The 16,285-nt window shown below is 44.8% G+C and overlaps 1 protein-coding gene across 1 annotated transcript; it reads left to right on the forward strand.

Annotated features, from left to right (window-relative positions):
- On the forward strand, positions 1-6,210 carry LOC131259111 (uncharacterized). Its single transcript, XM_058260535.1, has 8 exons — positions 1-156; positions 231-452; positions 526-665; positions 735-940; positions 1,299-1,945; positions 3,072-3,835; positions 4,387-5,035; positions 5,101-6,210. The coding sequence occupies exons 1-8, from the start codon at positions 1-3 to the stop codon at positions 5,206-5,208; spliced, it is 2,892 nt and encodes a 963-aa protein (XP_058116518.1). The 3' UTR covers positions 5,209-6,210.
- Positions 6,211-16,285: the final 10,075 nt, after the last annotated feature.

A 16,285-nucleotide genomic window follows, 5' to 3' on the forward strand; every position in this document is an offset into this window, starting at 1 on the left:
ATGAGTTCCACGCGAACGTTGATATTATTTGCCTGCGCCGTGGTGGTAGTGTGGCCGGCTCGCTTCACCCAAGCTCAATCGAACTATGCCTCGCACGCGAACAGCATCGAGTACCAGGGCGAAGGTCTTCCGGAGGAAGCCACCCTAGATGGGAAGGTAAGTGCAAGAGGATCCCCTTTAGGCAAGTACTCGGCGGACGCTGACCATCAGGATGTACGTATCACCAATAGGTTACGAAGCTGGACGACCTGAGCAACATTATCTTCCTCAATCGAACGAGAGCCTCCCTGAACTGCGCCGCCGGCTACATGCAGGTGGAGATGAAGTTCAACGAGCCGTTCTTCGGCAAGGCGTACGCCGACTACGACCGCAACAGTGCGTGCCAGACGAGCGGCAAGGGTGACCTGAGCTACCGGATCGATCTGCCGCTGAAAGGATGCGGCACGAAGCAGGTGAGGGGAGCGTTGGTCGATTGGTTTTCCACCAGTTTCCGTTTTCTGACGCACATCCGCTTATTCTACTCAGGGACCCCAGCGTGTCTTTACCAACAACATTGTAGTCCGGTTTCATCCGGGCCTGGAGATGGACGGCGATGAGATCATCACGATCGTGTGCCGCTATCCGCCCCCGGTAGCCCCGATCCCTGCCGGTCTTCCTGCGCCAATGTGAGTTTGTGGATATGCGTTAAGGATCGCTCTGCTTGACGACTCATACAAACGGGTTTCCCTTTGCAGTATTAACGGACCAGCGGTGATCGAACCTCCGCTCAAGGGCATCCAGATCCTGTTCATCATCTGCGCCATCATGTTCCTGACGTTGCTGCTGCTTGGTCTCGGCGTGTCCTACTACTGCCTGCGCCGCCGACCGATTCCGATTGTCCGGCGTGTCGTCCACGTTGGAAGCGGTTCCGAGATTACGGCCCTGGAGAGTGGCAGCATAGGTAACTGGAGGGGTTCGCTCCGATCGCCGATCGGGAAGCGGACATTCTATCCGCATTTTCTAACGAGGGTGGGCTGTTTGTTCCCATATAGCAGACTCTTGTGTGTTCAAGCTCAACGTTTGTGTGTGTGTGTTTGATTTCAACCAAGCACTCGAACAATTTTCTCAAATGCACTCTTTTGCTCACTCCGACTTGAGTCGGAAAAGTAACTATAACCTGCTCTCTATAACTAATCACGCCATCCGTTTCATCGTTCTCTTCGGGCCCCGCCGTGAACCGGTCGAATCCGTCTAACGTCCACCCACCATCACGCCCACCTTCACCCAACACGCACACTCTACTACCAAACGGAACACAGGAAGCGTGTCGGGCTTCAAGGTGGCCCGGCCGGTCGTCGCGATGCCACCGATCCAGAGTTCGTCCGGCAGCGAGGGCGCCCTCATACCGTCCGACTACCCGAGCGAGTCGCAGTCGGAGAACGAGGAGGTGGAGACGGGCTCGCTTCCGGTGAGCTCGCGGGGCAGCAGCGCCAGCGCCTACGAGAACGGCGCCTACGTGCACGACGGGCTCAGCCTGGCCTCGGCCGAGCACATGCAGGCGTACGGGCAGACGCACGAGCTGCACCTGGCCGGCGCCGGGCTGGCCCTCGCGCCCCCCTCGCCCAAGTTCGACATCCAGGTGCGCGTGAAGCGCTCCCCGCCGCCCCCCTCGATCCACTCCGGCGGCCTCTCGACGGGCGGCTCGTCCGCGTCCGACACCGAGAGCAACAGCAGCACGCTCGTCAGCCACACCGGCATCGACCGGAACAACCTGTCGACGATCCTGGAGACGCAGGAGGACCGGGACAGCGTGATGACCACCGAGTCGTACCCGGCGTCCGCCGCCGACGGTGGCCACTCCCAGTTTACTTACATTCCCGAACTGCACACGGCACCCGCGCATCACCACGACTACCCACCGAGCCCACCGCCGATGCCACCGGCGGAGCCGGCCTATAACATGACGGTTAATATCTCTTCTCTCTTAGCCTTTCCCTCTCCTCACCACCTCCTTCTTACTGTCCTCGCCGAGGGATCCTCTCCTATCACTTGAGCAGCGCTCAAGGACACACTCTATCGGGATGAAGTAAATTCGGTGGGTAGAGTAAGGTGGGGCAAAGGCAAAAAACATTATGAAAGTCACGGGCTATCTGAAAAAATATTTAAATTAGAGAGACTCTTTCCCATGTTGTAAAGTGCAAAGGATATTGAAAAGTGACTTTACAGGGTAAATCATATATGGCAATCATTTCCACATGATTTACGCCAAGGTCACGATATAGAACATGGTCGAACTGTTTAATGTGAGTTCCCTGATTGTTGTGGGTTGGGGTTTTTTTTCAGCAGAGTCAGTCTTGATTCTATGGCTAGCTCGTGAATGAACTGGATATAGTCGAGTAAAAGTATGTTTTATAATTTCAATTCATGTTATCGTTACACTTTACGAAATCTCAATGTAAGAGCAGGAAGAGCTGATTCTGAACTGTGTTCCGAGAACCAAGTTGATTACTTCTATATTGTTTTTGGACTCTTTTTAAGTATATTTTGTTGACTATCTTTTGACGTTTTTTTGGTTTTTTGATGAACCTCTCCCACTTTTTCTAAAAAGTAACCGGTTATGGATTAGACAAATCTTCAAAAGTAGAGAAATAACAGCGTCTTAAAAAGAGCGGTCAAAATGGCCGCTAAAAAGCATTATTGCACGATTAGAAAGCAATGTATTCTAGTGTTAAATTGCTCAACTGACCTTAAATTAATAGATGAAAGTTACAAGGTTTTTGTTCGATATGACCAACTAGTGGGTATTTAAATTGTTGGTCAAAATGCCTTATCCAGCCCCACTTTACACTACCTACACAGTTGTGGTTAGCATGAAACCGATACCGAGATCTGCCCTTGACGGAATCCTATTGGTTGTCCTCGTTGAAAGCATTGAACATGGCTGAGCAAGCCAACGAGGACCCCATAACCTAGGGTTTCCTACTATCCCTCCTTCCCCCTGACCCCGTTCTCTCATGCAATTCGGTTGCTCATTTCTGCACCGCGTACTAATCTGCCCTGTTTCGCACCGGACCCGACCTCAACGCCTGCAGGTGACGACCATGAGCAACCGACGCTGGTCGGAGGCCCCGGACGGGCCGGCACGCCACGACACGCACTCGCTGACCGAGCTCGTCGACGCGTCGCACCTGTACCAACTGACCGGCACCAACGTCACTAGCCTCACCACCACTAACCGCGCCGAGGACGCGGTGCAGCAGCTGCCCGAGCCGCCGATCGTGAGCGCCTACAAAAAGCCTGAACTCGTGTCTCACGTTGTAGATGACCTGTTCCTCACGACCGTGACCGAGCGCACCACGATCGAGGACGTCGAGCGCCACAAGCGCCTGGTGACGGAGTACAAGGCCCGCCCGGTGCCGCCGCCGCCCGCCGACCCCACCTGGGACGTCACCATCCGGAACTACGCGACCGAAGCGCAGCGGCAGCGCCAGTGGGAGGACTTCTCCGACGTGTCCAGCGCGTCCGGGGCGCCCTCGGTGCGCAGCGTCGAGCAGCCGCTGGCCGCCAGCATGCCCGTGCCGTCCTCCACCTACCTGCCGAGCGCGTACGCCGCCGACGAGCTGCGCAGCCCCGAGCTGGTGGGCAACATGAAGCCGGTCGAGCTGCCGCCCGAGGACCGCTCCGTGTCGAACTGGGACGTGCTGATCCGGGTGCTGCACGACGTCGAGATGCCCGACACCTCGATCTCGACCGCCGCCCTGCACACCGACCTGCACCGCTACCCGCTCCAGCGCCAGCTCAGCTACGACGACAAGATCAAGTGGAAGGAGATCATCACGACCGAGTCGACGTTACGGTACGTACTGGTTGGGCTCATCAAATGAACTAACTATACCAACAACGGGATGCGTTATCTATTTAAGTCATTGTCATCATCATATTCATTAAGTCATCATAATCCATTTGTTTATTATTAACTAAACTTAGCGCAAAACCACGATTGGAAACCACACTATTTCCGGTGATTCGCAAATAACATTCTTCCCAAAAATAACTGCTGGAAGTATTTACGGATGGAAAATCAAGCAATTGGTTCAAATGGATCCAAGCTTACCATTAGTGAAGTTGTAAAAGAATCTGTCATATTGTAAGTTCAATAGTTTACCTATACAGCAAGAACTATACAGCGTAACGAAAAGTGTAAACGATCCCATACCTGTAAGAACGATTTTTACCTACAAATATTGCTCAATCGTCAAATTTCCATAAGAGGCTCTATTTTGTTAACAGATCAAAAACACTCGAATAATCAAATGGTTACTTTGATTCCTGGGATGATAAAGGCGTATGATTCGAGTCAACTTGTCGGTCTAATCAACCATTCTCTAAATTTCTTCCCCCTTACAGTACGATGCTCTCGGAGGCAACGGTCCGCGAGGACTTCGAGCGCATCCGTTCGGACGCACGGTACGAGAACCTGTTCGAGCCACGCTCGTGGGACGTCATCATCCGCATCCTGGCGCCGCCACTGGAGGACGTGGAGCTGCGCCAGTCGAAGCGTAGCAAGAAGCGAGAGACCTGGGACACGCGCTCCCGCCGCAGCTCCCTTCCGACGCTCTACGAGTACGACAGCGACGGCGATTCGTCGGTGCGCACGATCACGCAGGAACCGCAGCTGGTGGCCGCCACGTCGCAGGGCGGATACGGTCCGGCCGGTTCGCTGGCCAGCGGTTCCCGGTCGCGCCGGACCTCCCGCTCGTCCTACAACTCGAACAACATCGACATGCGCTCCATGTCGGAGGTGATCGTCGACTTTGGGCGGATGAGCGGAGGCCCCGGCGGTAGCGGTGGCCCATCGGAAGGTGGCAGCTCCTACATTGTGGCGCACAACAAGGCCTACTTCGACGATGACAATGACGACGAGGAGGAACGCTACGACCAGCGCTCGCTGCAGCGTTCGCTCAGCCATCCGAGCTTGGCACGTTCGGCCAGCGAGTTCACCGAGCGGTGGATCATCCCGGAGGATATGGATCTGCGGAACCAGGACCCGGATGCCGTAAGTAGGGGGAGAGCTTAATTCAGTACCGTTGGATTTGATTGAAACTTCTTCCTTCCACGCAGAACAACGGATCGATGTACGGATCCGGGGGCACGCTGGAGGACACCAGAACGACCTACATCAAGCAGAGCCGCACGACGGTTAGCCGCGAACGGCGCGACAACTGGTAGGCGCCGAGGTGTAGGCCGCCACCGGCAAAAAAAAACAAACGTTGAATATCTCATGTGCCAAGCCGCCGTCCAATGCTCTTCGAGTAACAGAAACCTTCACTAAACGCTAACACTGCTGCCGGCACTACCACTATCGATAATGTAACACCGTGTATTGACGGACGATGGACGCGAGAAACTACTCCTAGCGACACTGCCGTGTGATGGGAGACGCTTCACTTTCGAATACGATATCCTTTACCCGAAGATAAGTCAGACTAAAACTGTATCATTAACCCAGCCAGAGTGTGCTTCCGAGAGCTTGCGATGCGTACGGATAGGAGTAGTGTAGGGGAATTTTATTATTAAGGCTTTTATACCGTCGGCGGTCCAAGGTGTGCACGGAGATTGGGCTTTCCGGCGCAATCGCTACATGCCTCAGTTTCATGCCAGAGTACGAGTTGTTCTTTCTGCGCGAAAGTGATGGCATTTCGATGCGATTGGTTAGGCGATACATAAACAAACGAACGAAGCGTTACGATTGTCAGTGGGCGTAGAAACTAATATTTTAATTTTAACCAATCATGGGATCGAATCGAGCAAACACAGGATGCAATAAACGGAAGAAGAAAATCGAAAACAAAAATCACAACTGGTCTAGATAAGGGCGAGCGCACGCGAGTGTTGCTCAGCTGACTAGATGCAATACCTGTGATAATCGAATGAAATTCTCAAAGTTAAGCTTAAACAAAAATATAACCACGCAAGAAACACGTGAAAGGACATTGCGAATCACTCAACGCTTGAGAATTAGCAGTGTGTTTTATTTCTTTTATTCGTCATTTAGCTGCGCAAGCAACCCTTTCCGGTAGTGTTTCTGCCAACGTAGAATTGCAACTCCTCTCCATTATGCTTCTCAAGCGTAGATCAGGCAAACCCGACAAAAATGGTACAACATAGTGGTGGCGGTTCAATGGGATATGATTTTATGCTTTCAAACGAATTACCGCATTAGATATTGAAAGTGAACAATAACTATACACAATAAACTAACCAACCTGTCTCACACTAAAGCCTCGTATTGTTTCTGTTGTGCACCTAAGGAAAGAAATCTGAGGAAAACGGTGGTTTGATCCTTTTAAAACAGACGCACATTTCGGTGCGTCAATTGAAACGTCTAATTTAAAAATATGTATAGCGCCATCTAGATGTCAAATAGATGACTAGGAGTTTTTATGTTGGTACAGTGGGGAATGAAGGAAATTAAAATATAGGCATTTACTGTATTATTTAATTTCGTAATATACGTTTCAAACGACAAGAATTTCATGCTCCTTTTTGATTATCGGTTTTGTTTTTTTGAGAATTAGCAGTTTACACATATGACACCTAGAGGGCGCTGAAACGTCTTAGTTTCTTAATCCATACAAGAGATATCACGCGTATGAAAAACGAACATGCAAATAACGACCCAACAAACCGATCCGATCATAAAAAAACACCCAACAAACAGGTATTCCATTGCATATGAAGGATGAAATTCAAACAGATCAATCACATTTTTTTCATAATCGTTTATATTTCTAGGGACACAAGCTTAATTGCACAATTTCAAATGTTCCTACAGTCACATTTTTCGTTTTCGCAATTCTTTTCGTTAGTGAAATAAAAACACTCTTTTTACAGATTTTTTTTATTTTGTAAATTATATTATAAATGTTTTGTATCTTTGTTAAAATTTACATAATGTTATATTTCAATAATATGATTTCAAAATTAAAAACGTCTTTTGATATCTTGACATCATTGCACTGCTTTTTTTCGTAACAAGGATTGAATTAAAATTTTCTTTATTGAAGTTTTTTTTTTGTTTTAGTGGATATATGAATTGTTCTTTTAGAATTATTTCAATATTATGATCTTTTTTTTTCATATAATAACCTCGCTTGTTTTCCTTGTTCTCTACTTTTACTTTTTTTTTTGTTTAAATCGTAAAACTCCTTTCTTTTATATTGGTGTCGTGAGTATGTTCCTAATGTAAATCAATCGCGATAGCGTTTGCTCTATACTTGTTCGTTTTTTTTTTATTATGTTTTACTTTTGTTTGTTTGTTCGTTTCTTTGTTTGTTAGTTCCTTTTCTTCTTCGTTTGTTTGTTTTACTTTAACGCTTTTGGTTTTTACTTGTTTAATTACTCGATAGAAATATCAGACAATAGCCCAGAAGTGTTGGAGTGGTGTGAACACATGCTTCAAATATTCCGTCCGTTCAGTGATTTTGGCAGTGATTCATTCAAATACGATGGCCATACGTATGTAGTTTGATCGGTTTCTTGGAAGTCCGCAACTGAACGAATGCAGAATAAATGTGTTTTTCTGTGTGTTTGTGTGAGTGTGTGTGTGCATGTGTGGAGGGAATGTATGTGCGTGTGTGTGTGTATGCACGTGTGTTTACAGGTAGGAGTTGCTGTGCATGCACAAGGACAGATTTGAGCATGTTTAATTGAGATCCCACACCTTCCCACCTTCTACTCAGTGGTGCTGACAGGGGATCGTCAAAGATGGAAACTTTCGTAGCCTCAAAGGTGGCTATGATAGGAGTGACGGCTGCTGCTGACAGCTTTCTGCATTGTGAATTGGAGACTTCTATTCAGAAATGGACAGCGCATGGCCTGTCTGTTTAATGATACTGTCCGGGAAAGTCACAGACACAGTTTGTCGTTTAAGTACTCCAGTTGCTTGACTTTAACAACGCTCACTGTCCCTGGAAGTGGCGGCTGGATGTTACTAAGGATGTGATGTTGGCGAGTGTACTTGCGAGGGTGTGTATGCGTGCATGCTTGGTTGTGTAATTGTGTGTATATGTGTGTATGTAAGGTTGTATTCGTACGTGCGGTCGCTTGCATGTGCCTTATGGTGCAGCCTAGAAGGTGAGCCTCGGTCGCTGCTCATCGTAGATGGCTCACTTATTGCCTCACTAAAACACGTTGAATCCAGCAACTCTACCTCCCTTCCGCCGTACTCTATTGCTATTTGCTGTCTATACCTGTCGTACTCCACGTGGACTACGGCTGACGCGATTATGATCGGAAGGAACGACAACGATCGTCAACCGGAAGATCGCGCCCGACTATTTCGCGTTCTCGTTATTTTCATTCGGGTTTTTCTTGGCGAAAATCTGCTTTGCAAACTCTAAGCTTTAAGCTCAACTGCAACCTTCTCCACCGCCATATTGGACCTGGTCCCATCAAGCTATGTCTCCTGCTAACCATGCTACTGCTCAGCTCGTGACGTTTGTGCTGCGATTTGGTCTTCGATGTCGGACCGCTCGTCGCTATTCGCTTTCACTTGCGAGACTCCCTAAAAATGGCCGCGACAATGACGCGCTACCCGCAAACTGAACAGTGAGCTACGTTTATTGTGTCTCGCAGTCTGTGGCTTGCCCGCATCCAGTCGGAAGCGAAAACAAGCAAGTGCTCGGATCGAACGATCCGCTTGCTCGAGCGAACTGTTTCACGCACTTCTGGCAGGATTCATGGAACGCAGCGAACAAAACAAACAACCGTCGTCGGATTTATCGCGCTTCATCAATCATTATTGGCCCCGCGAGGCGTAGGTGTAACGGTTTTTTTCTTGCTTATTTTTCTCTTAACCCCTGCAGACTCTTACTTAATAATAAACAGTAGGATAAACGTGTCTATGGGCGCAACGGAAAACGGACAGCGTTAAACGTGTTTCTTGGTGTTTTTTGGCTTTAGAAGATAGTTCATCTTAAAGGATCGTGCTTTCCGGAGCGGGAAAAATAGGGCCACTGAATTGCAGAAGCCGCCTGCGTCCCCCCGTGTTTTTATTCATCGCTAATTTACAACAATCCTCGATTGCTCAGGGGATTTCTTATTATTCGTCTGCCGTAGGCTTTCTCCTCTCCCCGGTTTTGGAGTCCTTTGGCCTTATTCCCTCACCGCGGTCGTCTTAGTGCTTCTGATTCCTGTATTAAGTGTACACGATGTCTCAGTTTTTGTTTTCTTTCGCTTTAGATTTTATTTTATAAACTCTACCTTTGCCCCCTCCCGTTAAGTCGCAATGGGTTCATTCGGAGTTGGTTTTGATATTTTAACGATACGGACAACGCGTTTTTATTTTAATTTTGCTCTACTTAATTGAGTGAATAGTTTTAACTACAAACGCTCGCGCTAATTTAATGCATGGCAGACAGCCTTCCTCTCCCTACATCGTGTGTGTTTGTTACGTGTGAGTGTGGTTTTGTTTCGATCTCTTTGGCGGATCGCTTTCCCCGCGTGCGCGGGCCAAACAACACGTGGAAGCCGCAAAATAAGCTCCCGGGAAAAAGCGGACGACTTCTGGAGGAAGCACCACCGTCGCCCGGTGGAACGTGGAAAACGATCGTGCGAAAAAGGCAGTAAAGGTTTTGGTTTTGGATTTTTTTTTTCATGTTTTTGGAAAATGGAAACAGCGCAAGCAAGCGAACCCGACCGCATCCGCAACCGCCACTCACTGGAAGCACAGTTCGTTAGGTAAAAACCGGAATTGCGATGCATTTTTCCCTACGCCCGCGATTGCCGAACGCCACTATCCCTCTCCCTAGCTCTCTTGAGTCGTTTCTGAAATAGTTTAAGTAAGTCAATGTGTTTCATCAATTGGTGTTTCGATTTGGTTTGCATTGTTTATTTGCGATTTGCCAACAGTTTGGGCGCCATGCAAGGATCAAATGGCAACGATCGTTAGCTTTCCGGTGTAAGAGAAAGTGCTTTCGGTAGTTGTTCCATTGTTCCCTCCTGTCAGCTGGTCCAACTTACAATGCACGTGCACACACGCATCTACACAGCCACACATACGCACGCACGCGTTAATGTACACTCCCTGTTGTTGGTTCCTAGTAGGCCTGGTTGCCATGCCGGCAGCCTTGATCGAATGTTGCTTCGTGAGCTGTTTTTTTCCTGTAACTTATCGAGCCCGGGAGGCTCCTGAAGACTGTCCTGGACCGTTCAGCACACATACACCCACAGCAGAAAGCCGATCAACGCATATGAATGGTAGCTAGAACGGTGTACGGTTGGATGTGAGTGTTCCTTTTTTCCAAACGAAAGCGAACGGACGACGAAGAGTGTCCAATTTTCCTCACTTTCGCCATTTCTCTCTCTCCCTCACTTTCTTTCTCTTTTCACTTCATCTCTTGATGCACTACCTGATACTGGGTCCCAAGCTACTTAGCATGCTGTAAGTGTGCAGATCTCAGATCTTTCAATACACGGACACTCCGGTGCATTGCTTTCCACCGCACAACTCCACACTTGCCTGTGATTCTGTCTGGCTTTGGGCTAGATTTTTGATTTCTTCCATGGTTGTTGGATCTTCTCGTTAATGTTTAGTTCTTGTGCGTGGTGAATGCGTGAGAGTTGGTTGTAAAAAAAAGCGAAAAGTTTACTGGTTCTTTACCTCTCCTTCTCTTTCTCTTTGCTTTCAGTTTGAGCACGATGGCGCTCGTGTAACATCTTCCTTCCTGTTGTTGTTTATCCACTATCTAGGTTTGTTCGGTTTTATTTCTATCTCGTTTGTTTTGTTATTTATCGCTAAACGCTTCTGTTGTTCCGGTTTCTTTAAAGTACTTATACGTATGAGCGTGAATTGATGTGTGTTTTGTAGTTGTGCTTTTATGCGTGTATGTGTCTGTGAGGGGATTTCTTTAATTCTTAGCTTCTGCTGATATCGATGGCTGGACTGGAATTGTTTTGCTTTCGGTTTCTGTACAAGCATAAGGTTTTGGTTTAAGGTTTGATGTTACATTTTCTTTTCTCTTTGTAGCCTTCCTATGTATGTATGCATGTGTGAGTTTTCCCTTTATTTGTTTCCCTTTTTTCGTGATAGTTGCCGGGCATGTTACGTTTGATGTGTTTAATAATGTATCGTAGGTGAAGAAAGTAGCGGGAAAGAAGAAACCAAATCCGAAACGTCCACTTGGAAATTCGATGTACGAACGTAAACAAGCTAAACCTTACGTGTAAAAGGGCTATCGTTCTGTCGCTACGCACGAATCCCTTTGCCTAATCCATTTTGTTGGTTTACTTTTGCAGTTTTGTTTTATTTTTAATTTACTTGCTTTCCTGTTCTGACTAGCTTAACCAGCAGCCCCCTATTGCTAAACGTGGGCCGGTACGGCCCCGAGTGAATGCTAACTGTGGCCTTGTCCTCGATTCGATTATGGTTTTTCCTAGTTTCAATTCTTAAGCTAAAAACTTGCTTCTGCGACCTCATGTGCAACGGCTGCTGATGCTGCAGCGGCAGCTGACATTCACTCTACACATCCGTTGCGTCATTGGCCAGGACGCACACGTGGGCAGTTTTTCACTTTTAATTAGATTAGATTTTGTTTTGTTTTGTTTTTTAATTGGTTTTACTTGTCCCCGTTTGTATGAAAAAAAAAAAACAAAACTTCCTTTCATACCCTAGAGAGATTGGTGTTTCATGTTTAGGTAGTATTGAATTAGAACTTATATCTATTAGAGTTAGAGCATTCCTAAGACCACTTTTACCGATGTAAACGCGTAACCTTTGCTGAAGAATGTGTAAGTGTTAAGTACGTGTGTGCATGTGTGTTTGTCTGTGTGTGTGTAGGTGTGTATGTGTGTGTGTATGTTTGAGTACTTTTGAGCGTTGCGTCTGAGCCTGTTTGTTGTTGTATGGATGCTGTTAAAATTACTTTTATGATGGAGTCCGTTTGTAAGCATTGCATTAAATAAACAAAAAGTTAGGGAAAAGATGGGAAAAATCACAATACTAGTTTCTACAAAAATCCGGAATGAAAAAAAGAAAAAAAATCTTTAAACTAAAAATTCTACGAACTGCTTTGCACGCTTTAAAACTGAAAGTCAGCTTCTAATCTGGGAAATAAAAACAAACATACTTTCAACAACCTTTTTTGTTCGTTGAACCAATACAAATATAATGTAGTGTGCCAAATGTTTCGATTCAATTAAAAGCTATCATTGCTGCGTCCAGCCCATCAATCAAAAGCGAGCTCGATTTTTATGCTTTGTTTATAGGATCGGATGGTTGATTGGTTCTTTCTGGTAGATTTGTGTTGTTTTCTTCTTCCTTTTTCATCTTTCCTATGCTGCATGCTTGTTTTTTCCTGTTTGTATATGTTTGTCTGTGTCGCTCTTTGTTATCGTTATGCTTTCGCTATGGATTTCCACACTTTAATACAGTTCCGCATAAATATGCTTCGTTTGGTTGGATTTATTGTATACAGGCATTATTTACAAACGACTACCCACTATTCGTTGGAGTAGGCCGTGCTGTGTTGAATGGGTTTTGATTAGTGTGCTTGCGTCAAGAGAAACAATAATGATAGGTCCTGTTGAGATCCAATGTTCGCACTTTCGTGAAGAAATATTCCAATCGTTTGATTTTTTGGTATTTGTAAGATATTTTCTTTCTGCAGAATTGTATGTGTGTGTGTGTATGTGCGTGTATGTTATGTCGGTTGATGTGTGTTTCAATGTATGGTGTTTTGTTTGTAGTTTGCGTCGGACTTATCTGACACACGACAGCATTTGCAGACGATTCGGTTTTTGTATAGTTGTTTACTTTGTCATTTCGCTGCAGCTCTTCCCTAACCCCGACAGCTCTTGCTTATTCGTTTTATTATGTTTTATGTATATATGTATATTCAATATATTTATATATATATAGTAATGTAAGGCAGTAACTATTTTTCACTGAACTTATAAGTAAAATAGTACCCAAAATTTGTAATAACTGAATGAATGTATGTACATATAATGGTACGAATTTGGATATTTTAATGATCGTTTGTCTTGGCTCTGTTTATTTATCGTTTTATAATTATTACTTTTGCCTTTTGCCAAGATTACTCTAGCAGTGTATCAGCAATATGTTCGCCCTAGTATTTGCGTCTCTTTCCCCTTTTCGCTTTACTCACTCGCTTCATCTTGTCTTCTGCGCTTCAATAGAGTTCGCGTTTGTGTTTTTTTTTTGTCAGTTTTATACTTATATAAACTTTTTTGTTTGTTCGTGTATGTGTGGCTTTGTTTTTAATTAGTTATCTTATATCCATCGTCTCTTGTTTCCATTACTTCAATAACATATGATAATATTCGATTTCTATTACTAATAGCACTTGTTGGTGTTTTAGTAGTCAATTAATGGTTTATGTTATGCATTGTTTTCTTCCCTTTTAATTTTATGCTTGCTTTCATTTCGTCCCTCTGTAGCTTCTCGATTTCTTTTTTGTCTATTATTTACTATTCGCCTACGCTCACTTGCGACGTTACGCGCCCATCGTCGACATCGTTTGTTTAGATTTTTTACTGGTTTTCCTCGTTTGATTTTCCCTCTATAATTTTGCTTAGCAATCAATAAAATATTTATATATATGTATATGTATATATATATATATATATATTCATGTATATATATTTAGTATAACTAAGTTTGGTCGTTATTAAAATTGTTATTTGTATTTCTATAAAATCACTGGATTCGGCCACTTTGCTCACCTGTCTGCCACACCTGCCTTTGCTTACATTTGCTACCTCCTGTTTATGTGTATGTGTATGGCTCTCTGTTTGTTCTTCGCCCGTGCCTTACCTCTTAGGCTCTCGCTCGAGAGAACTGCGCATCATTAATATTGTTTATCAATTTCAATTCGTCCATCATCAGACTCCCGTTTTTCTAAACCGTTTCGCTATGCTGCGTATTTAATTATTAATATCCTCATAACGTTCAATTTTGATTGTTTTATGTACATATTCGAGGGAGATTGGACGAGTGTGGACTGCAAGTGATACGATTGTAGTGGACACAGTGATAACACCCTTTGCTGTCACGTGCCTCAAGCTTCGAGAACATTGATTGGTATCCGTCCGTCTGCGATCCAAACCTGACTGGTGCTACCGTGGGTTTCGGCGGATCCATATTCTGTGTGAGTGTGATCTATGCATCGGCTCAGAAGAGAAAAAAGAAATACTGACCGATCAGTTTTAGTCCCCGAGCTTATCGAGATTTTCTGCTAAACACGGTGCTGCATTTATTTTTTAACACGCGCTTGTCTGCATGGCCACTCAGGATATAAAATTATCCCGTTCACTTTCGTGCCTTGTTGTGCTACGCTTTGTTTTGCGGTGTGATTGATCGCAATCGTGCTCAAAAGCGAATAGGCGACCGTCGGACGTTCTTCGATAAGATTCAATTCGAACCGCATTATTTGTATCAGCCAAATGTGTTTCTTAATTTCTTTCCATCTGTTAAACCCTTTTTCTCACTCTCGTTGTCAGAATATTTAGCAGTCGCAGCCCTTCTCTCGTCTGTTTCCCGTTTGGGGATGGACAAACATCGATTTGGCAATTTTAATGTATTCGATTTTCGATTACTTCATTCCTTAAAGAGCGGGACCTTCGAAAGGATGTCCCCGGTTGCCCACCAGCGAAAGCTGACTCGTTCAAACTTGTATGGACCTCCAGATCCTTGAAACATGATCATTCCGAATGTCCTGGACACCACGTTCTCACAGCTTACAAGACCATACACAACTGTAGGCGTTGTTCCGTTTAGAAATTCGAGTTTTTTTTTCGATTAGCGTAAGATTAATTCGATTCACTTCCGTCTTCACCTGGATGTTGGAATTGCTTCGCTAGTGTTTGTTACTGTGGCAATGTCTTCCGCCGGCCCGTCATACCTTGCTCGAGTATATGTCTGTGAGTGTTTGTTGTTCTTGTTGTTTGCTTTTATTGCTTATCTTGATGCATGATATTTTGAGTATAAGAGGGGGTTGTTAAGCTTTTATCTTCCCCGTTTTGGAAGGTGTTCAGAACATTATACTTACGTGTTTAAAAAAATATATTCAAATTCACTTACGCGCAGCTTCAATTGCACATTGTGCAGCTCAAGTGGAATTCGTATGCTGCACGGTTTGTATGGTTATCTTCTCCTTTTTTTTCAGCGTTTGATTATTCCTGTATGCTGTTTTTTTTGTTTTGCCTCCATCCTGCTTGTGCTTTTCGCATGCTCGATTCAGTGTTGCTTTTTTCGCGCGATTTGTTTTTGTTTTGTTTCTCCGCAATGTGGCTTCCACCAATATCCGTTTGGAGCCATACTGAATGTGTATGCATCGTTATGTAGACCCCTAACCCTTATTTACAACCGCTGCCCGCTTCATTGCTATTTGCTATTTGATTTAAATTCATTTCAACGGTATTCCGCTATTATGGGGGATGGGTGTGGCCTGTGGTTTCGCCTACTAGTATATAAATTACAAATCGTCGATCCGAATAATCATAATGATAACAATGAGAATGATGCGATAAGTACGTTGATAATCATAATAAGAATATTAACTAATTTCAATCGCAAAATAGCCTACATGCTGATTCTTTACCTTAGTGTTTTGTTTGTTTTTTTTTTCTCTCCCCTGGTTGGAGGCTGGTTTAATTTCGCTTTCTACTACGCTACTAACTGTGTGGTATGATAATATTTACTAGCGGGGGAGTCGTAAATCGTTTGCAATGGCTGACGCAGGTATGTTGTTCGTTTTTTTTTTCTAATTTATTTATAACGTTGTTTTTTTTTTGCGTTTAATTTCTACCACTAATTTAAGGATACCGATCGCGGGGTTTTGTTTTTTTGGTAAAAGTGAAACTTTACTATGTCGATAGTTGTGGAAGAAAGGGTACGAAAAGGGACGTGAAACGAGTAGAATGCTTACTGGTGGTGTTACGTTTGAATTGGGGAAAAACAAACTAAGACTCTTTGGTTGGTAGTTCCTAACATTTCATGTTGTGTTGAGTAGACTGAAGTGAGGCTTTAGTAACAATCGCTGCTTTACATTCAAAATAGTCATGGAAGAAAACAGTGCACAATATATGCGTTTCATTTGTGGTGCACAAAAAAACGAAGGGTCTTTTTATCAAATTCTGATGCAGAAGGGAGCGATTTGGAATATAGTTAAACAAACGGAAGGAATCCTTTTTGAAAGATGATCATGTCTCTCTGAATGTAAGCATCAATATTTTGATAAAGTGTTTGAAGTTAGAACAAATTCGAAAAGAAACGAAGAATCAT

This window comes from Anopheles coustani, chromosome 3, assembly GCF_943734705.1.
Source record: "Anopheles coustani chromosome 3, idAnoCousDA_361_x.2, whole genome shotgun sequence".
Lineage (NCBI taxonomy): Eukaryota > Metazoa > Arthropoda > Insecta > Diptera > Culicidae > Anopheles > Anopheles coustani.

Coding starts and splice junctions, on each gene's coding strand:
- LOC131259111 (XM_058260535.1), top strand. CDS start 1: ATGAGTTCCACGCGAACGTTGATATTATTTGCCTGCGCCGTGGTGGTA. Junction 666..734: donor GCCGGTCTTCCTGCGCCAAT/GTGAGTTTGTGG, acceptor TTCCCTTTGCAG/TATTAACGGACCAGCGGTGA. Junction 5,036..5,100: donor GGAACCAGGACCCGGATGCC/GTAAGTAGGGGG, acceptor CCTTCCACGCAG/AACAACGGATCGATGTACGG.